Source organism: Microtus oregoni, unplaced genomic scaffold, assembly GCF_018167655.1.
Source record: "Microtus oregoni isolate MIOR12 unplaced genomic scaffold, Mior012 000026F_ref0000081, whole genome shotgun sequence".
Lineage (NCBI taxonomy): Eukaryota > Metazoa > Chordata > Mammalia > Rodentia > Cricetidae > Microtus > Microtus oregoni.
In genome coordinates, this window is record NW_024543085.1 from 32,782,362 (window position 1) to 32,806,936 (window position 24,575).

The 24,575-nt window shown below is 40.2% G+C and overlaps 1 protein-coding gene across 4 annotated transcripts in view; it reads left to right on the forward strand.

Moving 5' to 3' along the window:
* The window catches only part of Akr1d1 (aldo-keto reductase family 1 member D1), a 58,694-nt gene that overhangs the window by 12,679 nt on the left and 21,440 nt on the right, over positions 1-24,575 (forward strand). For all 4 annotated transcript variants that reach the window (XM_041675544.1, XM_041675545.1, XM_041675543.1 and 1 more), the window contains exons 4-7: positions 7,031-7,108; positions 20,637-20,759; positions 20,877-20,986; positions 21,742-21,907. In XM_041675544.1, coding sequence (XP_041531478.1) covers positions 7,031-7,108; positions 20,637-20,759; positions 20,877-20,986; positions 21,742-21,907 — 477 coding nt within the window. The remainder of the gene's footprint in view (positions 1-7,030; positions 7,109-20,636; positions 20,760-20,876; positions 20,987-21,741; positions 21,908-24,575) is intronic.

A 24,575-nucleotide genomic window follows, 5' to 3' on the forward strand; every position in this document is an offset into this window, starting at 1 on the left:
GGACGATTCAAGGAAGGATCCAAGAAGTTCTCTTTATGAAGTTAAGCCGCTTGCTTTTTGGATAGTTGTTATTAATGTCTCCCAAAAAATTAGCACAAGCTCTTTGCCATGGTTCATTATCTTCCCATAATTTCTTTAGTTCATCAGCAGTGAAAGGCACTATAATTTCTGCTGGGTCTATGCCTGCTAGTTGGCAAAGTCTCAACTTGCCTTTTATAATTAACTCAGAGACTTTTTCCACATAAGTTTTCAGTTTCTTACTTGGTTTATGTGGTAAAAAGATCCATTCCAAGATAATATCATCTCTCTGCATCAAAATTCCTGTAGGAGAAATTTTTGATGGTAGTATGACGAGAATACAATCGAGCTCTGGATTCACTCTGTCCACATGTGCCTGTTGTAATTTTTCCTCAATCATTGTCAGTTCCTTTTCTGCTTCAGCTGTTAATTCTCTGGGACTGTTCAAATCTTTATCACCATCCAAGGTTTTGTTTAAATGAATTATTAGATTGTTATCCCAATAGCTGGTCATAGACTGGAAATGTCTCCTAACAGTCTTTGAAAGTCATTAAGAGTCCGTAGGCGATCTCTCCTAATTTGTGCCTTTTGTGTCTTAATTTTTTGTAAACCTATTTTATAACCTAAATAATTAACAGAATCTCCCCTCTGAATCTTTTCAGGAGCAATTTGCAATCCCCATTTAGGAAAAAGTATCTTTATTTCTTCAAACAGTCTGTCCAAGGTATCCAGTCCACGTGGCCTAAGTCAGAACCGGTCTGAAACAATTAAAACCGAAAGTTAAAGTAGACTGTGTACTGTGTGAATTAGAGCAGACACCGAGCTGATAAATAGCGTTGGGGGGAGGGCCAGGAAGCCCGGCAGAGCCAAGGCTGGATTCAGCCTTGAATTAGATGTGGATTGTTCTGCCTGAGGAGTTAGAGTGGTCACAGAAGCGGTCCCTCTGTATCAGACCAAATCTGCTGCTGTGGCAGCGCAAATAGGGAACTGCCCTGGTGCTGCAAAACCGCAGGCACCTGAGCTTCCGCTAATTCAGGCAGCAGGGTTCCGCTGCAGGGAAGGTTTAATGTGCTCCAGAGAGTAGATCTGGCGGGCAGGGCCGAATGCCCCCCCCACCCCACCCCAGGCTATAGCGTGCGATGCGGAGTGTATCTTGGACTCGGCACTGGGGCCCGACTAGTCACGAACTAAAAAACAGCAGGGCGTCTGGCAGCTGGGCCCGGAGCGTGCTGTGTTTTTAGGACCCAGGCAGAGGGCTACACGTGTAGCTCCCTCAAACTAAAATTCAAGCCTCTGTCCAGAGCCGCTGGGGCGGGGCAAAAAAGCCCGACTTTGGCGCCAAGTGTCACAGAGTCTAAAGTGGTTTAAACAATCAGTCATGCTGCCCAGGTTCTGCTTCACTGAGACTCTCCTCTGAGGCCAAGGCCAGAGTCGGACTTTGAGAAAGTTTCCCTTTTCCCTTTGGAATGGAGGTATGGGCTTGGTGACTTTGCAAGCATTGAATAATCATAGGCTTTTGGTCAGATGAGGATTTGACAAGACCATACAGTTTAAGTTTGATAGGCTCTCAGTAAATTCACATTCGGTCAGCTCCATGAGGAAGGAAAACAAGAACTCTCACAGGGTCAGCGTGCGTGTATCTAGTCGCAGAGGGTGTTTCCACCTGGGAGTGCAGCAACCTCCTCGTTCTTCTCATCAGATCATCCCTCAGCTAGCGGCCTCCATCTTGGCCTCTGGCTCAACGATAACACATTCCCTGGTCTGTTGGCCTCTCCCTGGATGGTATACACCATTGCTGAGCCAGGCATCGGTGACCAAAGACCTTACATTCTGAGAACTAGGATTCCTCAGACCCAGCTGCAAAGCAAGTTCAAGACACACCAGACACTGGCCTGCTATAGTACTGTGACACCCAGGGCACTCTGAGGTGCAGTTTCCATTACTTGTGCAAGTCGGGGAGAGAAAGAATATTTACAAAAGGAAGCAATTGTATCACTCACGCATAGGCCTGAGGGGACAGAGGCAACATAGCATTTATGGCACGCTCAATTTGCACAAGCCTGCTATAGGCACATCTGCAGCTGGGAAACTTCAAGACGCTGTGTTTTATTCCCCAGGGACAATAAGCCAAGCTGAGCTAAAACCTCATAGGACACTCTGTTTTAAGAAGAACTATGCACAATCATGGTGAAGGTTATTCCAGAACGTTCCTCCTGATCTCAGGCTGCTGCAGTCTCTCCACATTCTGCAATTATTCTTGAGAACCGCGAATGGGAAGGGGGACCTCGCTGAGTCAGACACTGCCCTTTAGTGAGGCCCTATACCAATTTAACTTCCCACTGTTTCTTAACCTCTCTATTTTGGGCGGCACTGACTTTGCTAACGCCACAAGGCTCGTCTATGACCTTCTGCCATCTTCCATTGTATCCAAAAGCAGAAAGACTCAGCTTTAGCAAAAGCTCATTTTGGTGTTCATCTTAAAAGCCTAACCACAAATGAATGCATTTATCTTTTTGAGAGCACTCCACAGAAGGTTGTTAAAAAGACCAACAAAGCCACTGCTGTCCCAGTAATTCTCCCAAGTCTTAAGCCACAACAATGGGTAAAGTGTTTGTTGTTGTTGTTTTTTTTTTTTCAAAGAATGCCTTATAAAGGCGAAGGAAGAATTTAGGAACAAATTGAAGAATAAAATGGATATTGTGCTGTAGCTTCATCGCCTTCTTCAAATGTTTTGTGTGGTTATGACAATATCTGAGATTTAGTGGTTAAAGTGAACAAAAGTTTGTTGCCTCTGGAAAATGGAGGCTGAGAAGCCGAAGGTGAGATCGCTGTGCATGTACCTGCTGCTTGGATCCACAGGGTAGAAGGGAGGAGTCAGTTCCCACGCTCTCCTCTGATCTTCACAGAAATGCTGTGGATTGGGTACATATACATACACACAAATTTTTTAATTAAAAATGTAATTAAGCGAGTTGGTGGTGATGCACATCTTTAGTTTCAGCACTTGGGAGGCAGAGACAGGCAGATCTGTGAGTTCAAGACCAGCCTGGTCTACAGAAGGAGTTTCAGAACACAGAGAAACCCTATCTCAAAACAATAACAACAAGTCATTATAAGATTAAAAAAAGAACAGAGTCACTGGCAGGGCTGGAGTCTTATCTGTGCCTAGGACCTAGCAGCTGTTCTAGCCAGGCTTTTCCATCTTTCTTTCTTTTTTAGTGTATTAAATTCTTTTGTTTAGAGGATTTCATATATGAGTACACTATAGTTGCGTTATTTCTACCTCTAACTCCACCCATATCCCCAATCGACCCGTTCTCAAATTCATGATCTCATCATTCATATGTGTGTGTGTGTGTGCAGACAATGTGTATATATATATATATATTACATAATATGTATATATTAATTTGTATGTATATACATTCCTCTGTGTGTGCAGGATATATATATATATATTCATTCATGTATATATACATTTCTGTGTTTGTGTATTTGTAAAACCTACTGAGTCCAATTATTACTGCCTTTACTTGCATGAGTTTTGGGATGATCACTTAGGATTGTGAGCTCATCACTAAACAAACAAACAAAAAGCTGGTTCTCCTCCCAGTAGTCACTACCTTCCGATAGCTCTTCGTCTACTGGTAGGGACTTGGGAAATCTTCCTCCATCCATGTCAGAGTGTTGACTGGTCTGGTCTTGGCAGATCCTCTATAGAGAACTATACTTTTTCTTAGCTGAAGAATTTCTCTGTAACTGGAGGTTTCTCTCCTGCCAGCAAGTACCCAAATAACCACTCTGAGGCTTAATATTAATTACAAACTGTTTGGCCTCAGGCTTATTATTAACTAGCTCTTATATATTAAGTTAACCCATTTCTATTATTCTATATTTTACCACAAGGTTTGTGGCTTGTTACTTCACATTTGTTTCCCTGGTGGCTGCTGGTATCTCCCTGAATCCACCTCCTTTCTCCCTGTCTCTCTACTTGGATTTCCCACTGGCTTCATTCTGCCTGGCTATTGGCCAAATTGGTTTCTTTATTAGCCAATGTTAATAAGATATATTTACAGCATACTGAAGGGCATCCCACATCATCATCCCTTTCCTGTCTAATTAAAAAGGAAGGTTTTAACTTTAACATAGTAAAATTACATATAACAAAACAGTTATCAAGCAAGAATTACAGTTACAATATTTAGTCTATTTGTATTTGACAAAATTAAAAAGTATTACATTATGTATTTTATTTCTGTGAGTCTAAAGTTTCATACCTAATTTATCTTTTATCATAACTAATAATAACTAACGGTGCCCACCATCTGGCATGGATCCACATAAGACCTAAAAGAGCTTTTAAAAAAAAAAAGGGCTTCAAAACTCAAAAACACTGGAATCAAGCAGAGCTTCTTGGTAGCCACATTTTTTTTTCAGATAGTCTCTGTTTGCTGGTGGCAGCAGATGTGTGACTCCTTTAAGAGACAGCTTCCTTGATCTTGCTGGCAACACAGACAACTTTTTCAAGAGTCCTGCTATGGCTCACTTGAGTGGAGTTTGTGAGCAACGTGTTACAAGCTGCTTGGTGGTGGCATGGACCCACTGCATCCCTAGAGCTGGAGTGGTAGGCACGACTCCCAGAGCTGGTGGTGAACATGCCTCCACCATGTTGGAAAGCCAAATGGGGTGGAGTCAACAGCCAAAGCCACAGCATTGGTCCTAGCCATGCCCACTTAACATTTTAAAATCTCTCCTGGTCAAAAAATGATTACAGATACACAATAAAGCTAGATTTAGACAAAAACAAAACTCTAAACAGGTCACAGTGTGTTTTTAAAAAATTTGTGTAGGCTTGAGAGAGAGAGGAGAAGGGATAGAGATAGGTCCTGCTTTTGTTTCCACAGAAGGTGAGAAACCATGAATTCCTTCCAGGCTATTATGATTTGATCTAGCAAGACCCCCCTGAGAAGCCTCCATGTGAGTGATGGCCCAGGTGATCCAACATCCAGAACAGTTTCAAGGCAACTGGCTGAAACTATGTAGCCTTACTGACTACTACAGACAAGATTTAACCATAGTTCTAAATTTTCTCAGAATCTCCAAAGATTACCAGTACCACCAATCAGCAGGAAATAGTATAGAAAACTACACCCAAATTCCCAAAATTTTGTTTGTAAATATTTGTTTTCATTTAAAAGGGGTCAGTTATAAATGATTAATGGTCATAGTCAATCTCTTTCTAAAGAGAAAAGGAGGATACAATATAGAAATGATGAAAAATATGGATTATTAAATCTATTTTAATCCAAAAAACAACTGTTAATCTCAAAATACTTTATATTGGTATGGATTTTGGTTTACTGATACAAATTTAAGGTCAATTTTGTTATACATATTTCTACTCTTGTTTAAGGTATTGCATTTTTGCAGCTCATTTAAAATGGAATATATAGTTAAAATACAAATATAAATAAATGATAGAATATTTTTTAAATATTTTCTAAATATTGTTACTATAATTCTTGCTTGATAACTGTTTTGTTATATGTGATTTTACTATGTTAAAGTTAAAGCCTTCCTTTTTAATTAGACAAAAAAGGGGAGATGATGCCCTTCTCTATGCTGTGAATATGTCTTATTACCATTGGTTAATAAAGAAACTGATTTAGCCAATAGCCAGGCAGAATGAAGCCAAACAGGAAATCTAAACAGAAAGACAGGGAGAAAGGAGACAGAGTCAGGGAGACACCAGCAGCTGCCGGGGAAGCAAGATGTAAGGTAACAAGCCATGAGTCTTTTGGTAAAATTCAGAATAATAGAAGTGAATTAATTTCAGATGTAAGAGCTAGTTAATAATAAACCTGAGCTAATAGACCAAACATTTTGTAATTAATATTAAGCCTCAGAGTGGTTATTTGGGAACTGGTGGGTAAGAGAGAAACTTCCAGTTACATTTCTCCTCTCTCTTCATCCTGATTGGGTTTTTTTTTTCTTTTCAGAGAGTAAGAACCTTGTTGCCTTAAACTTCAGATAGAATAGATTGCCAGAACACTGACACTGAACGTCCTCAGGCTCAGCAACCATTTTTTCCTCAATAGCCCACATGGCTACTGTCAAAGACTGGGAAATTATCCTATCTTGGGAAGTAATGTGCCAAGTGCATTGGACAAATGAGACTACCTGGAGAGCACCACAAAAGAGACTGTATTAGCTACATTATACTAATTATGTGTCAAGGGCAAGAGGTCCTTGCACACACCAATAAGCTGGAGAATCTAGGAAAGGGTCAGCATGCAAACTCGTCTCTTCAGGGAAGGAGATGTTTACCTGTCTTCCTCCAGGCATGCCGGGAAAGGATGCCATCTACAATCTGGTGATCCTTTGCTATCCATAGAGCTGGGTTTCACCCGTATCCCCAGAATTTATGTTTCATTTATCCCAGACCCTTCCCCGCTAAATATTGAGCATTGCTTCTGAATCAACAGAACCCATCTTTATAGAAGAAGCCAGACGTTCTTCGTAAAGAGTTTCAATGTAAACATTTCTTAACTTTATTGCAACTTTGGACTGAGTTCATTGCCACCAGGAAATTTTTTTTTCTAAAATTTTTCTGTGATTAAATATGGCTGGTGTCAGACTCCAAGAAATTTTGTCTTAGCACTGGCTAAGTCAGGTTGAACTAAGTTTCATTCTTACCTCACCTGGACCAATTCCCTGCCTGCTGTGACACTCACAGGGACCCCCCACAATTATAAAATATATTCTGTGACTGAATAGCTATATATCATGTTATTAATAAGATATCATAATGCAAACTATGTATATAATTTTCTGAAAATATACATATGTTCTATATGATATCACAACATTATATAGACATATAACATTTCTTAGGAAAGTATATAAATTGGTAAGCTTGATTTGCAGGGCCATGGTATATTGGCATGCTGACAACCTCTTAAATTATGTATTTTTAAATCTTAGATATTAATAAATATTTTGCATTTTACAGCCTGGAAAGGAGTTTTATCCTAAAGACGAAAACGGTCAGTGGGTATACCACAAAACAGATCTGTGCGCCACTTGGGAGGTGAGTTCATGTGGGCATCTGTTGTAAAAGGTGGGCATCTATTGTAAAAGGTCTACATTTTTACTTATGATTTCTATCAGTGCTGCACAAGCCTGGATAGCTAAAACCTTTACATTCAATAATACGTGACAGACTTTCTAGCCACACATGCAGATGTAAACCTCCACCTGTAGGTGCTCTGTGTGTGTGGTGTGTGTGGTATGTAGTGTGTGTGCTGTGTGATATGTGTGTGTGCATGTGTGTGGTGTTTATAGTGGGTGTATGTGGTATGTTTGTGTGCATGTGTGTGGTATTTGTGTTGTGTGTGGTATGTGTGAAGTATGGGGTGTGTGTGTGGTGTGTGTGTGCGTGTGTGTGCATGTGTGTGGTGTTTGTGGTGTGTGTGTGTATGCATGTGTGTGGTATATGTGGGGTGTGGGGTGTATGTGTGTGTATGTGGTGTGTGTGTTTGCACACATATGCCGTGGAGGTCAAGGCCTATTTTCTGGGACCATGTGTGTCCTGGAGATTGTACGCAGGCCTGGCAGCAAGTGCCTTCATCCACTGAGCCAAGCCAGCCACCGTTCGTGGAGAAAAGTTCTGAATTTTTCTTCTTGAAGACAGTAATTTCCAGAAATGGAAAGAGAAATACAGAGACCGTGTTCTACTAAAATAGCACTTTAAAGCAAAATGGTATAGTTCACTAGTTTAAAACCGAGTTTTAAAAATTAATGTGATATCTAAAATAAATGAACTCAAAATAGCCCATTTCCATTTCTGGACCAGCTACTGGCTCTTTCCCTGGGAGTCCAGGGTGAAGAAATAGAGGAACATAAGAAAATTATTATGAACACATTTAGGGAAGGGATGCACTATGCTGGTCTGGGGATGGGTTAGTGCAGAAGCCTCGCACTGAAGCAAGCATTTCCTCCACCAGCACCTCACCCGCCTCCACCAGCACCTCACCCGCCCCCACCTGCACCTCACCCACCCCCACCTGCACCTCACCTGCCTCCACCTGCACCTCACCCACCCCCACCTGCACCTCACCTGCCCCCACCTGCACCTCACCCGCCTCCATCTGCATCTCACCCGCCCCCACCAGCACCTCACTTGCCCCCACCTGCACCTCACCCGCCTCCACCTGCACCTCACCCACCCCCACCTGCACCTCACCCGCCTCCACCTGCACCTCACCTGCCTCCACCTGCACCTCACCTGCCTCCATGTGCACCTCACCTGCCTCCATCTGCACCTCACCCGCCTCCCCTGCCAAGAGAGCGAGGATGAGTAAGGATCCTGTCTACTTCCTCCTAGGGGGTCACAGCTAAGGGTCCAAACCACACAGCACTCTAGAAGGTTTTTGATACCTGGAGCCTATATCCAAAGGCCAAATACTGACTTCATTGTTGTGATGAGCTTGGGCGTCTGGCACTTCTTTCTAAGAGGCTGCCAGGGAAAAGAAAATGGGTTCATGACCCCAAAGTAGCAAGATGTTTGCATCAGAAGAAAACTTATCTCTGTAATATATCCCAAGATAAACGGAACAGAGAACCAAGAAGCTTTGTGTCAAAAGACATTAAAAAGAAAAATCAGCTACATGAATAACAAGGAAGCAAACAAGCAAAAACACTAACAAGGAAACATTTAGGAACACACTAAGAAAAATGAGAATATATATTAGAAGCAGCCAATAATTAGAAAGAGTATAAATTTTAAGTATCAGAATGAGGAAATCCCCTAGTATGAAGAAGTGGGGGGAGGCAGAAAATACTTCAGTATGAAAGGAAAGGTTAAGCAATAGAAAGAATAAAATTGAACTTCCTGGCTAAGAGGAAGTAGATAAAATGGCAGTATTTGAAGATAAAAAGACGCTGAGTAGCAGGTCATAGTGTACAAAAGAGGAAGAAAGAAGCCTGTGCCTGCAGGGTGCTGGGAATGGGTCTGGGTTCTCAAGAAAATTACCACATAATCTGAGATATTCATCAATGCAGAAAATTTTCCTTCTGCAGAGGGGTGTGCTGGTGTTAAGCCAAGTAAGCAGTCATACCAGCTTCATCCACAACTCAAAGGGCCCTGTACCTCATCTGATGGACTCGGTCAGGCCCAGCCTCACACTTTTATGTGATTCGCTGATTTAAATCTTAGGGAACAATTGATAATCAGAATGCACCCTTACACAGAATGTAACCTTGAACACATGTTTTGATTTCAGGAAAATGCTGACCTGGGAAGAGATTTTTGCTAAATGATATTTTTTTATGGTTGTCTTTAAAAATAGTGTTTCCCTTGTCTTACTTTACCCTCTAATAGAAAAGGCAACACATTTCTTTCATATTTCTCACAATGGTTATAATGAGATCTCAGAATATCAAGAAAAATACTTAAAATTAAACCTTCCAGAATATAGTAAATACAGCAGTAAAGGGAAAAACTAGAATAATAAAAAGTAATCAGGGGGCTGGAGAGATGGCTCAGAGGTTAAGAGCATTGCGTGCTCTTCCAAAGGTCCTGAGTTCAATTCCCAGCAACCACATGGTGGCTCACAACCATCTGTAATGAGGTCTGGTGCCCTCTTCTGGCCTGCAGGCATACACACAGACAGAATATTGTATACATAATAAATAAATATTTAAAAAAATAAAAAGTAATTAGTTGAAAAGAAGGCAGGAAAAAAGGAAAATAAACAGATGAAAAAAAGTAAATGCCCATCTGGAAATCTTAGTGATATCAATAATCATAGAATATGGGTAGTATAAGCTCCTCAATGAAAAGATAGTTTTCCAAATGCAAAAATTGAAGGCCTATTACATGGTGTATATGTGTATGCGTGTGTGTGTGTGTGTGTGTATATACATATAGATAGATTTGCATATAAAACACAATTTTAAGTAAAAAGACAAAAGTATGTCAATAGACAGAAACTGTAGAAAAAAATATATCAAGTTAACTTTAATCCAAAGAAATTTGGGTGGCTATTTCAACTTCTAAAAATAAGTTTTGGCATGATGCCTACACTTAAACAACATAAAAGAGGAAGAGGGCCATCCATGTTTATGATTAAAGATTTCAAAGCCTCTTACTAATTAAGACAATAACTATACATAAAATCTGTAGGATTTATGAGATCCGTGCACAACCTTATGACATACTTACATTCACAGAACACTCCAGCAAAATACAGCAGAGGAACAGGAGAGATGGCTCTGTGATTAAGAGCACTTTTTCCTCTTGCTGAGGACCCAGATTTGGACACCAGCACCCACATGGCTCCTAATGACTGTCTATAACTCCTATTCTAGAAGATCTGATGCTCTCTTCTGGCCTCTGTGGCACTGCACATAATGCATTGCTCGAACATATATGCATACACACACACACACACACACACATATATACTCATAAATAAAAGTGAGTGTTGTGGAATATTATTTTAACTGAACAAAGATGTGATACATTTGTTTCTGCTACAGAATACTGCTTTAACTGTGTAAGGGATGTGTTACATTTGTTTATGCTGCATTTGCTTAATTTTGTAAAGATGTGTTGCTGCTTCACCTTGCCTGCCTAAGGCACCTGATTGGTCTAATAAAGAGCTGAATGACCAATAGCTAGACCAGAGAAAGAATATGCGGAGCTAAGAAAGAGAGGGAGAGAGAGAGAGAGAGAGAGAGAGAGAATAAGTAAGAGAAGAAATCTAGGTTTGCGTGAGAAGAAGATAAGAAGGATAAGAGAACACGGGAGAAGGAGCGGGACACGCCAGGAAGCCTCCAGCCAGAAAACATGAGAAGCAGTGAAAGTAAGATATACAGAAGAAAAGAAATATAAAAAGCCCTGAGGCAAAGGGTAGATAAAGAGAAACAGATTAACTCAAGTTAAAAGAGCTAGCCAGAAACAAGCCTAAACTAAGCCAAATATTTATAACTAATAATACATCTTAAAGTCATGGTTTGGGAGCTGGTTAGTGCCGCCCCTCCCCCATAAAAAAAATCTGGTAGCCTGGTACAAATAAGTCTTTAAAAAAAAAGGAACATAAAACACACATAAACAGAATGCCACCTTTCTAGACCCAGTGGAAACCAACACAATGTCTTCTCATCCACAAAGCATTTCCGTGTCTTTAAGTATCCCAGTTATGCAAACTGTGTGATCTTATTAAGCTGGAATGAAAGCTGAAACCAAGAACAAAAAGATGCCTGAGAAAACATCAAATATTTAGAAACAGAGAAACCCATATAAATAATTCATAAGACTAAAAGGAAAAAAACCAACTATATGCAATCCATATATGTAGCGGCGTAAACGAATGCAGACAGAGTGTAAATATATATATATATATATATAGCTTTAATGTAGAAATAGACTTACAGAACCACCGTTCCCGCGGAGACCAGGAAAGCAGAAGCGAGCAGCTCGGAGCTTGCTCGCCAAATTTATAGGCAGACATTAGCCCGAGGCGAACACGCCCCTTAAGGGGCGGGACTTATCCCTACATCTCCCCTTTTTGTCTAAATAAGACAGAACTAAACCAAATACAACTACATACAATAACAACAAATAATAAATACAACAAACAATATTGAGAACAAAAGCTTTGCTAAACATTCTATCTCAAGAAGTCCAAATAATGTAAAGAGTAACTACAATTATATAATCTTCAACTCAGTCAAAGATCTGAGAAGGGAATAAACACTACTCAACAAACGAGATATATCCAAAATGTGCAACAATTGACAGAGACAACTGACTACCTTGGCAATCACCCAAAGTCTCGTTTGCAACGTTGAGTCAACCAATTTTGGCTAAGGCCTAACATAACTGACATACCATTATTAAAGGCAAGGAACTTTTCAAAACTATCTTACCCTGTCTTGGCAGGATATGACAGTCCTGTTTTATCCATTGATGCACGCTCTGTATCTGTGTCAGTGGTTGAGGTATGGGCATTTCTTTGCCCAAAGGCCAGTTCTGCCAAATAGAAAGGCTCCAGATGGAGTGTTTTTGGTGCTCAACATTCTCTCGGGAATAGAGCGGTGCTGCCAGGAGCAATTGTGTCTCACTATCACGAAACTCTGAGTTAGATTAAAGGCCATTTTCTACAGCTCTTTGAAGAGGTTGAAGATTATCTATCTATACTGAGTATAATCTCTATATATCTAAAGAACCTGATTAGTCTAATTATAAATGACAAACTTAGATGACAATTAGTCTATATAATTCTCAATATCTATCTAACTTAAAGAATAAGACAATAAACAACTGTGAAACAAATGAGGACAATGACCTCCAAATATAAACAATGTACAAATATACATTGCAGTAGGTAAATATATATCAATACACAAATATTATATAAGTATCTTAATCAGAGGTAGAAATGTACACTGCAATATGGTAAATATATACAATATATATATATATCAATACAATATATGTCAATACATAAGAATGTTTTAAACAGAGGTAGAAACATGCATGCGTACAATAGTCCATATAATTTAACTTTGTTTCATTATACAAGAATTGATACCAATATATTTGTCTAAAAGCAGTAACTCACAATTATAAATCTATTATCCCATCATTCCCTCTTTTTTTTTTTTTTTCCAAAATGATCCTTGAGCTTATAAAATTCCTCTCCCAACCCTCAATCATATACTAATTATAATCAACCCCTAAATGATGTCCCTAAACCCAAGGGCAAACTTTACTGGGAGAGGGGACGTCGTTCTCTAGAATTACTTCCTGCTGTCATAGGGGCGACGTTCTTTCTGGGGGATCCTGTGAAAGTAAAATGATGGTTAAATTTCAAGATAATGTCTTTTAAAATTGCAAATAGTCTCTGAGTATTTTCGTGCAGGTCTGGCCAAAATGTTGTATAAGATGTGCACCATTTCAGCTAACCAAGTTGGAACTGTCTTGTGCAGCTGGTATCAAAAGCAGGTCTTGTAGTAGCGCTATCAGTATCATGACGTCATATCAACCAGGTGGAGTTGTTGTTATGGGGCCCCATCTTCTTCCTGGAAACTTCAAATGTCACTTCAGGAAAAACTCATTGTTCATTATGAAAAACTTAAACATTAATCATATAGACATATATATATATATATATTCAATGAAAGACATGATAGATATATTCAATGAAAAGTATGATAGATATGAAGAAATGCAAAGATGTTTTCTAAACTCATATTTCTTTCTGTCCCATATCATGGCTCTTGACATGAGACAGAAATTCCAGAAACTCTGGGTTTTTCTCTTACCAACAGGCTTGGAATTGGAGAGGGACTGAGCCAGAGTCCAACTTCAAAACCAGCTTTATAAATTTAGAAATATGGTTTAATATTACTTACACAACCCATTCAGTTGTCTTGATATTTCCTATTGGGCAGGTATTTTTCCATCTGTCAGTATCCAAACAACCAGGGTTCCTTGAATTTCTCAAAGATGAGTGTTTCCCTGTGGAGATAAGAACAGAACCCTGCCCCCATTTTATATGTTTTTCTTACCACCTGTATGAATATCATCGTTGTGGATGAGTTGTCATTTCTCCTTTCCAAGAGGTTTCTCCTCTTCAAATCGAAACTTTATTAATTTTGATGGTATCCACAATTTTTCTTCTCCTGTGGAAACAAGAGCAAAACCCCTTCCCCAACGTAGCACATCTCCTGGCTTCCACTGAGAGGTCAGCACATCTTTGAAATAAATCGGTTGATTTAGTTCAGCAGACTTTTCCATTATCCAATGTCTTTCTGCTGCTGTCGTTCCTTTCTCATTAGCGTTAAGAAAATTCAAGGTTAATAAAGCATTATGTAATCTATTTCTGGGGGTATTTTCGATCCCTTTCTGTTTGTTCAGCATATCCTTTATAGTACGATTTGATCTTTCTATAACTGCCTGACCTGTAGGATTATTTGGTATACCTGTAATGTGTTTTATATTATAATAATCAAAAAAGCGTTTCATTTTCTTAGATACATATGCTGGACCATTATCTGTCTTTATTTGCGCAGGTATACCCATGATGGCCATAACTTCCAATAAATGTGTAATTACTGAATCAGCCTTTTCTGAGCTCAGGGCAGTAGCCCATTGAAAACCTGAATATGTGTCTATGGTGTGGTGTACATATTTTAATTTGCCAAATTCTGCAAAGTGGAACACATCCATCTGCCAGATTTCATTCCTTTGGGTGCCCTTTGGATTAGCCCCTGCAGGCAGTGGCGTTTGGTTATAGAAAGAGCAAGTAGGGCATTTCTTTACAATCTCCTTAGCTTGTTGCCATGTAATTGAAAACTCTTTCTTCAAACCTTTGCTATTAACATGATGTTTTTTTATGAAATTCAGAGGCTTGTAGCACACTACCAATCAATAATTGATCAATTTCTGCATTACCTTGTGCTAGAGGACCTGGCAGACCCGTATGGGATCGGATGTGTGTTATGTACATAGGGCAAAGCCTGTTCCTGATCAAATCTTGAACCTGGAGGAACAATGAGGTTAGTTCAGTATCATCAGGTATAAATTCAGCAGTTTCAATATGTAAAATAACTCTTTCTGCGTATTGTGAATCTGTAACTATATTAATAGGTTCTTTAAAATCCCTTAGCACCATAAGAATGGCATATAATTCCGCCTTCTGGACAGAAGTATATGGACTTTGTTCCACCTTATCCAAGTCTTCTGATTTGTAACCTGCCTTCCCTGATTTATTGGCATCAGTATAGAATGTACGGGCTCCAGTTATTGGAGCATCACGGACGATTCGAGGAAGAATCCAAGAAGTTCTCTTTATGAAGTTAAGCCGCTTGCTTTTTGGATAGTTGTTATTAATGTCTCCCAAAAAATTAGCACAAGCTCTTTGCCATGGTTCATTATCTTCCCATAATTTCTTTAGTTCATCAGCAGTGAAAGGCACTATAATTTCTGCTGGGTCTATACCTGCTAGTTGACGAAGTCTCAGCTTGCCTTTTATAATTAACTCAGAGACTTTTTCCACATAAGTTTTCAGTTTCTTACTTGGTTTATGTGGTAAAAAGATCCATTCCAAAATAATATCATCTCTCTGCATTAAAATTCCTGTAGGAGAAATTTTTGATGGTAGTATGACGAGAATACAATCGAGCTCTGGATTCACCCTGTCCACATGTGCCTGTTGTAATTTTTCCTCAATCATTGTCAGTTCCTTTTCTGCTTCAGCTGTTAATTCTCTGGGACTGTTTAAATCCTTATCACCATCCAAGGTTTTGTTCAAATGAATTATTAGATCAGGTGTTATTCCAATAGCTGGTCGTAGACTGGAAATGTCTCCTAACAGTCTTTGAAAGTCATTAAGAGTCCGTAGGCGATCTCTCCTAATTTGTGCTTTTTGTGTCTTAATTTTTTGCAAACCTATTTTATAACCTAAATAATTAACAGAATCTCCCTTCTGAATCTTTTCAGGAGCTATTTGCAATCCCCATTTAGGTAAAAGTATCTTTATTTCTTCAAACAGTCTGTTCAAGGTATCCATGTTTGAATCGGATAACAAGATGTCGTCCATGTAATGGTATACTATAGATTTGGGAAATTTCTTGCGTATTATTTGCAATGGTTGGTTCACAAAATATTGGCACAGGGAGGGGCTATTTAACATACCCTGGGGGAGAACGGTCCAGTGGTACCTCCTCGAAGGTTGAGAATTGTTATAACTAGGCACTGTGAAGGCAAATTTTTCTCTATCTTCTTTTTGCAAAGGTATAGTGAAAAAACAATCCTTTAAATCAATAACTATGAGAGGCCATCCTTTTGGTAATAAAGAGGGCAAAGGAATTCCAGATTGCAGAGGGCCCATAGGTTGAATAACCTTGTTGATGGCCCTGAGATCTGTCACCATTCTCCATTTACCTGATTTTTTCTTAACCACAAATACAGGAGAATTCCAAGGGCTGGTAGATTCTTCTATATGTCCAGCATCTAATTGTTCTTGTACCAGCTGTTCTAAAGCCTGTAACTTTTCCTCAGCTAAAGGCCATTGCTTTGTCCATATTGGTTTCTCAGTCAACCATTTTAGAGGCAAGGCTGTTGGTATCTCTGAAGGGACATCAATTGCTTGTTCTTTTACAGCCCGAATGGCCGGTTTTCTCAGTTTGTAATATCTTTTAATATTATTCTCAGAAATATAGGCTCTAGATTTAGCAGGGATGTTAATTTCAGTATTCCATTGTTGTAATAGGTCACGACCCCATAAATTCATTGCAATATTGGCTACATATGGCTTTAATTTTCCTATTTGTCCCTCTGGCCCTATACATTCAACCCATCTCGTGCTCTGCCTTACTCGAGATAGGGTTCCAATTCCCAGGAGCTGAACATTTACATTCTGAAGAGGCCAATACGGATGCCAAGATTCTGGGGTAATGATACTTACATCAGCACCTGTGTCCAGCAGGCCAGTAATAAAAATGCCATTTACACACACTCTCAGTTTAGGTCTTTGATCATTTATAGAAGTTTGCCAAAACACACGTAACTTATCTTTCTGATCATTATTGCTTGTAACAGTAGGCATGGGGCTTCCTAATTGTCCTGATGAGGCACGTTCTCTGCAGAAACTGGATATGACTGAACCATGTTTGCCATGGGGGCCTGTGAGGCCCCCCCTCTCACGTTTCCCGGCTGTATCAGGTTGCCTTGTCTATCTCTTGTAGACCTGCATTCATTCGTCCAATGTCTGCCCTTTCCACATCTTCTACATAAACCTGAAGGCTGAGTCCTCCTATTTCTGTTATTTCTAGAAGATGCATTATTATTATTATTTCTGAAAGATGCATTATTATTATTATTATTATTATTATTTCTGAAAACCCGTTGTTTACAATTCCTTTTAATATGACCCATTTTTCCACAATTAAAACATTTGGTATTCTGGTGTCTCCTTTTACCATTGGAAATTGCTTCTTCTACCCATGCTTCAGTGCCATAATCAAATGTATCAACATTGAGTGTATGCAAGACCCATTCTTCCAACGGCGCTGATCTGAGCTTTAAAGGACCCAAAATCCTTTTGCATTCCACATTTGCATTTTCATAAGCCAAAGACTCAATCATTATACGTCTTGCTTCTGGGTCAGATATTCCTATTTGTACAGCCTTAGTTAATCTTTGTAAAAAGTCACTAAAGGGTTCTCTCTGACCCTGTTTAACTCTGACAAATGATTCCATTCTCTGTCCTGGGTCTTGTACCCTGTCCCAAGCCCTTAAGGCTGCTGTAGTACACATGGAGAGTGTGTTTTCATCCAAATTAGCTTGTTCCTGAGGATCGGAAAAGGGCCCTTCACCTAGAATTTGATCTAGGGAAATGTCAATTCCCTTCGCTTTTTCCTGCTGTTCTAAGAGTCTAGCCTCTTGCCTGAATAAGCATTTCCATTTCAATTGCGGTCCACTCTCGAGTACCGCAGAGCTCAGCTGGAGCCAGTCTGAGGGGGTTGCTCTGCTTGTCGTGGCCCAAGATCTTAGCATCTCTTTAACAAAAGAGGCTTGCATCCCAAAAGTCATGACAGCCTGTTTTATTTCCTTGAGATCATTCATACGCACAGGCTCCCATGTATCCTCCTTGATGACCCTAGGGTTTTTGGAACCAATCACCTTCTCTGTTGTTATTACTGGAAAGGCAGGTAGAGCTGTAGGTAGAGCTTTGTGGAAATTGTCCCGGAGAGACTTACCCACAGATGTAGTTAAAATTTGCCTTTCTACCCTTTGCTCTTCTTCATCAGAATTTAGAAATTCCTCAATCTTTTCAATTCTGTTCACCATTGCCTTCTGCAATGTCTGAAACTCCTGTCCAGAATTATGTTCCAAAGCCTTCATTGAGGATTCTAATGTATGAAGTTTGTCCGTTAGAGATAACATCTCATCTTTGGACATAATTTTTATGGCATAAACCGTGCCTTCTTGTATTGACAATCTTTCCGTCAATCTGTCATAAGCTTTAGACAAAATCCGATTGTCACATTCAGCAGTTTTGATTCTCTCAGTTAATGTTTCCTTTCCAACAGAAAGGGACTGAATCTTATGGTCCAGATCAGCTGTTCCCTCTTCCATACTAATGAATTTCTCCTTAACATCAGCCTGAAGAACTTCAACCTGATTCTTGAGAAGATTGTTATCAGCCTGGAGAACTTCAAACTGATTCTTGATAAGATTGTTATCAGCCTGGAGAACTTCAAACTGATTCTTGAGAAGATTGTTGTCATTCTCAATTGTTTTTAAGCGTTCAATCTCTACCTTAAGAATCCTGGATTCGTCTCGTAAAGACTTTATCATATTTCTATTATCAAACCATTTGGTGCCAATGAAAACTACGACTCCCAGAAGGATCCATATATGTGGGGTGATAGACACCTCTTGTAAAATCTCCCACATGGTACAATTAAAAAAATCATTAAATTCTTGAACAGTAATGTGTTCAGACATTTTATTTATAAAAGAAAAATTTTTTTACCTGCAAAGATCGGTTCCTGCCAGTGGTGGTCTCTGTGTTTTTGGAGCCTGTCCTAGAACTAGCTCTTGTAGACCAGGCTGGCCTTGAACTCACAGAGATCCGCCTGTCTCTGCCTCCCAAGTGCTGGGATTGAAGGCGTGCACTACCAAGGCCTGGCAGGCCTCAAACTCACAGAGATCTGCCTGCCTCTGCTTCCCAAGTGCTGGGATTAAAGGCGTGCTCTACCACTGCCTGGCCGGCCTCAAACTTGTGATCCTCCTGCCTCTGCCTCCTTCAGCAAATCCTACCAGCGTGCGCCACCACAACCGGCCAAGTCACTTTGTAACAGACCAAATCTGACACTGTGGCAGCTTTTGTTGCAAAACCGCAAGTACTTGAGCTTCTGCTAATTCAGGCAGTGGGGTTCCGCTGCAAAACTTAGCCAAGGCAGGCAGAATGGGCCTGTGTCGCAGAGTGTGTCTCGGACTCGGCACTGGGGCCGGAGTCACGAACTGAAAAACAGCACCCGGGAGGGTGCTGTGTTAGCTAGCGGGCTACCCGCTTGAGTCGGGGGCAAAATAGCCCGACGTTGGACGCCAAAATGTAGCGGCGTAAACGAATGCAGACAGAGTGTAAATATATATATATATATATAGCTTTAATGTAGAAATAGACTTACAGAACCACCGTTCCCGCGGAGACCAGGAAAGCAGAAGCGAGCAGCTCGGAGCTTGCTCGCCAAATTTATAGGCAGACATTAGCCCGAGGCGAACACGCCCCTTAAGGGGCGGGACTTATCCCTACACATATACTAGCCTCAAGCAATTATAAATTGGATCTTTGAAAAGGTGATATTAAATATTTATATAGAAATTTGATAAAACATAAAATTTCAACATTAAAAACTATAGTGTATAACTAAAAGAAATCAAAGATCTAGAGGAGTGGAGAAATATAACACATCTCTAAATAGTCAATATATTTTGATGTTAATTCTCTCCAAACTCATCTACAGACTCGATACAATCCTTGTGAAAAACTCACTGAAATAAAAAACTATTGCTAAAGTTTATATGGAAATACAAATATCTATAATGCCCCAAAGAACTTAGAAAAAAGAAAGGGAGTAGATACGATGATGAAGCTAAACATATATGTGTGTATATGTGAAATTTTCAAAGAATAATTTCTTAATGATTTTTTTTTGTTTCTGCATGAGCATGTGCTGTGTGAATGGGTGACTGCAGAGGCCAGAAGAGGGCTGGGGTTACAAGCAACTGTGAGTTGTGAGACGTGGGTCCTGGGCAGTGACTTTAGGTCTTCCAGGAGCCATCTCTCGAGCCCCATCAAAACATAAACTTAAAAATCCTAACTAGAAAAAGACGAGGAAGGAGTTACAATAAACTTAGAATTGTTACATAATTACAGAAATCGTATAGTGCTGCATTAACACAACACCTCTATCAGATCTGGGAACGCTGAAGTTGATCCATAAAATAGAATGTCCAAGTTGGAATAGGAAAATATGGCACCTTGATGCGGGAGAGATTGCCTTGCCAAGGGTGTGCTGAAACCAGCTCACGCCAGCTTGCAAACTCTGACTTTGCAAATCTCTCTCTCTCTCTTTTTTTTTTTTTTTTTTTTTTTTGAGACAGGGTTTCTCTGTGGCTTTGGAGCCTGTCCTGGAACTAGCTCTGTAGACCAGGCTGGTCTCGAACTCACAGAGATCCGCCTGCCTCTGCCTCTCTCCCTAATTCCACAGTCAGGGATATCACTCAGCTAGCTTGAATACAGCCTGGTGGTAAAGTGACACCACAGGAATTGACAAATGCCAATAATCGGGTTGTTACTATTTTTCTTGTCTTGTATAGCCAGATGTAACACATCTATTGGCATTCCACTGAAGGTGTTTAGAAATGTGTAGGGTAAATTATTTCACTAGCATGTGTATATATTAGAAGTTGTCAAAATACATTGTCTTTGCTTGAGTGTTTATATGTATCTCTTTGAGAGTGACAGGTGTGCAGTGTGCACATTCCTTCTCCCTTCCTGAGAGTGCCTTTGTTGACTGTTGCCATTACCCTACAGGCCCTGGAAGCTTGCAAGGATGCTGGCTTGGTGAAATCCCTTGGGGTATCTAATTTTAACCGCAGGCAGCTGGAGGTCATCTTGAACAAGCCAGGACTCAAGTACAAGCCAGTCACCAACCAGGTACAACAGAGAGGCTGGCTCTCACTGTGTGGGGAGAGGCACCCAGTAGAATTTTTAACAACTACATTTGATTATAGGCTTTAATTTTGTTCTCTGCTCTGTAATGGAACCGCACAGGTGGAGTGCCACCCCTATTTCACCCAACCAAAACTCTTGAAATTTTGCCAGCAGCACGACATTGTTGTTGTCGCATACAGCCCTTTGGGGACTTGCCGGAACCCAATGTGGTAAGTAATGCTGTATTCTCTTCAAGAAGTCTTCCCTTCTATGTGGATAGGACACACAATCAGAGGGAATTAGCAACCAGAGGGAATTAGCTAAGCAGAAGGATTCTGGCTGTGGGATCTTCAAGAAATGGCTTTTTCAAGCCAAGATCATGAAAACTCACCATACCTTCCTCACTGAAAGGTTACCCATTGACCGTATTAAACGTATGATGTTTCCTGTTGCCGCCTGATCTGTAAGAAACTCAGTAAATGGTGAAGTGTCGTTAGATAGAGTCTCCGTGACTGTGTTCTGCGAACTTGTAAGCTGTTGAATTCAGTACACAGTGGCAACACCTTTGAGGGAATCCAAGGAGCTTTAGGAAAATGTCTACCCTGGTAGCAAGAGTTGAGCTACTTTCTTCTACTTCAGTCTTTTTTGCCTTTCCCTCTGTGTCTGCTTCAGATCAAACTTCCTGTAAAACTCTTGATCCCACAACCACACTATGAAGAGAGAGAGCTTGGTGTGTGTGTGTGTGTGTGTGCGCGCGCGCACACACACGCACATGCACGCACATGTATGTATAGACATATATATGTGTATGTTATTTGTCCTCTGCATCAGCTCACCTGCCTTTCCTGATCTCATGCTAAATGCCACTCTTCATTCCATAATTCACTATGGGTGACTTGAGTGTCCTGGCGGTGACCAAGTCGCTGGGGACAACAGTAGGGTGACTGATGAACTCTAGCCTCTTGTCTGTTTTCTTCCCCCCAAGGGTGAATGTATCATCCCCATCCCTGTTAAATGACGAGCTTTTAAACTCACTGGGGAAAAAGCACAATAAGACAGCAGCTCAAATTGGGTTACGTTTCAACATCCAGCGAGGAGTGGTTGTCATTCCCAAAAGCTTTAATCTCAAAAGGATCAAAGAAAACTTTCAGGTAAGAGAACGACCTTTGGAAATGAGGGAAGATGGCAGTGTGTGCTCTCGCTCCTGGAGAATGTTCTTGGAAACTGTGATGACCTACATCTAGTAGATCCTTCATGTCATCTGTCTCACATTCCCCCCTTCTGAGTGTCCATCACATCAAACACTCCTCTGCCTGTCTAACTCCCATCAACAGACAGACTTCTGATGTTGGAAACTTAAAGCCAATGCAGACTCATTTTCTCTGGCCATTTCCAGTGTTCTCTTTCTGTTTTCCATCAGCCTCTTAAAAGGGAAATCTGCTCTCAGCTCACTGCCCCTACTACCTTAGACCCATTAAAACTGGGATTATTCCCTGTAGACTGTACGAGGCAGCTTTTCTCTGGTCACCGGGGACTTCTGCATGAGTAACTCCGGTACTTCGTTCTCAGTCCTTGTGGGTTAGAGATTTCAGACCCATTTCTTCCTGTTGGCATTCTCTCCTTCTGGGAATGTTTGCTCTGATGGGAACCTCTATGACATGTAGGCTTTGAGAACAATGGCAAGAGTTTGATTTGTCGGTTTCTGTTTTTGATAGGGTCATCTGCAGTCCATGCTGACCTCAAACCTCTATCTACCTAAGGATGGCTTTGAACTCTTGATCCTTTTACTTTCACCTTATAAGCTCTGAGATTATAGACACGGTTACCTGGCAGTTAAGAATTTAATTTCATAGTATGACGTCTTCATTCACATAAGATAGTTTGTGCCATGAAATAAAAAAAAAGACCACATTGAACAAGGAAAATTGTTAGAAGCAACATAGGAAGGGAGAATTTTGAAGTTTATCTTGAAGTTAAAAACCAAAATTTATAAAAATACATGGACTTATTTGGTCCACAGCAAAATGTAAGTTCTAGTTGTCTACATGCACCAAATCCTAGAAGAAACGGAATCAGTGCTGGCTTTTTAAGAGATATTTGACGAATTTATGTCACGTACAGCCCAGAATCCTATATTTCATAGAGACTTTTATAGAATGATCTTAAAGAGAATAAATTTCATCTGAAGGGGAATTTTAATCTTGGCTGTTCTTTCCATATGTGTGTGGGGGTGTGTGTGTGCATATATGTGTGTGTGTATGCCATTGTAGAATTTTAAACTTGTCCTTGTCCTTATTTGGGAAATGTTGTGCCCACAATTAAAATAAATCTTCAGATCGTCTCTCATTATTGATGTCATGAAATCTGTGTCCTTACAACCTGCTTCCACCTGTCACTAGGATCCATGGCAGAGCCATGGAGTAGAGACTGGCCTGTTGTGAACAGAGAAAATCTGTGGAAGGACTCCTTTTGAGCTAATAGTTTGTCGGGACTGGGTTTTTGTAATTCAACTTTTAAATTTTTATAAGATTTTTTTCATCCTATTTACATGTATCAGGGTGTTTTTTTTGCCTGCCTGCATGTATGTAAGTATGTATGTATGTATTTATGTGCACTATCTACATGCTGGTGCCTGCAGAGACCAGAAGAGACTGTCATATCCCCTAGAATTGGAATTATGGGTGCTTGTGAGCCACCATGTGGGAACTGGGACTAGAACCTGAATCCTCTGCAAGAGCAACAAGTGCTCTAAAAACCACTGAACCATCTCTCCAACACCCTGGAACTCAATCCTTTAGTTCCTTCTATTATTTTATGAACTTCAATATCTGGATAATAAATAATCAAAGAAAGGAGTTCTCTGAAAAGAATACTTGGAAATGATCCATGGAGGAGCAATTAAGTAAGTGTATTTAATATATTCTGTAAAAAGTAGATGAGTAAGTATGAGGTAACCTCTATATGTCCATAGAACAGATCTCAAGGACCAGTCATAGATAAGGAAGGGAGTTACGCTGCATTCTATCCTAACACGTTTAGACCTGGAAAGAGAACTGAAGTCGGGTAGTGAGTGAAGAGAAACCGCCCCCTTTCCATCCCATGCATGGCCATTATCTTAAGTATCTATTTACAGAGCATAGATTTACATACTACGCCCATGATTAAAAATTACAAGTTTTAAACAGATTAAATATTAAAAATCAAAGTGAAAATAAAATGTTAAATGCTACTATAGAATAATTATAAAATGAGAATATAAACAAAGTATGCAATCTAGGAAAAAAATGCCAGGCAGTAGTGGTGCACATCTTTAGTCCCAGCACTTGGGAGTCAGAGGCAGGTGGAACTCTGGGTTCAAGGCCAGTTCACTGTCTACAGTGTGAGTTCCAGGTTAGCCAAGACTACATAAAGAAACTGTCTCAAAAAACAAACAACAAACAAAAAAGACAAGTGAATCTCTGAGGACAGCAGGGCTTCATTGAGAAACCCTGTGTTAACCAAAATACAGAAATAAATAGATAAAGAAATAAATACTGACTGACAAGCTAAGTCCAGTCCCCAGAGGCCACATGGTGGAAGGAGAAAACCAATTCCTGCAGGTTATCTTCCGACCTCCACATGTGAACCTTGACACACGTGTGCCGACACATATGCATACACACACTCGATCAACACGTCTGAGAAATAGAGAAAGGAAATGATTGCAACAGAAACCGACGAGAGAAGCTGAAATAATGGAAGACACTCATGATCCCCACACTCAGGAGGCTGAAGCAGGAGGATTGTGAGGCAGAGACCAACCTGAGAGACCTAGCAAGT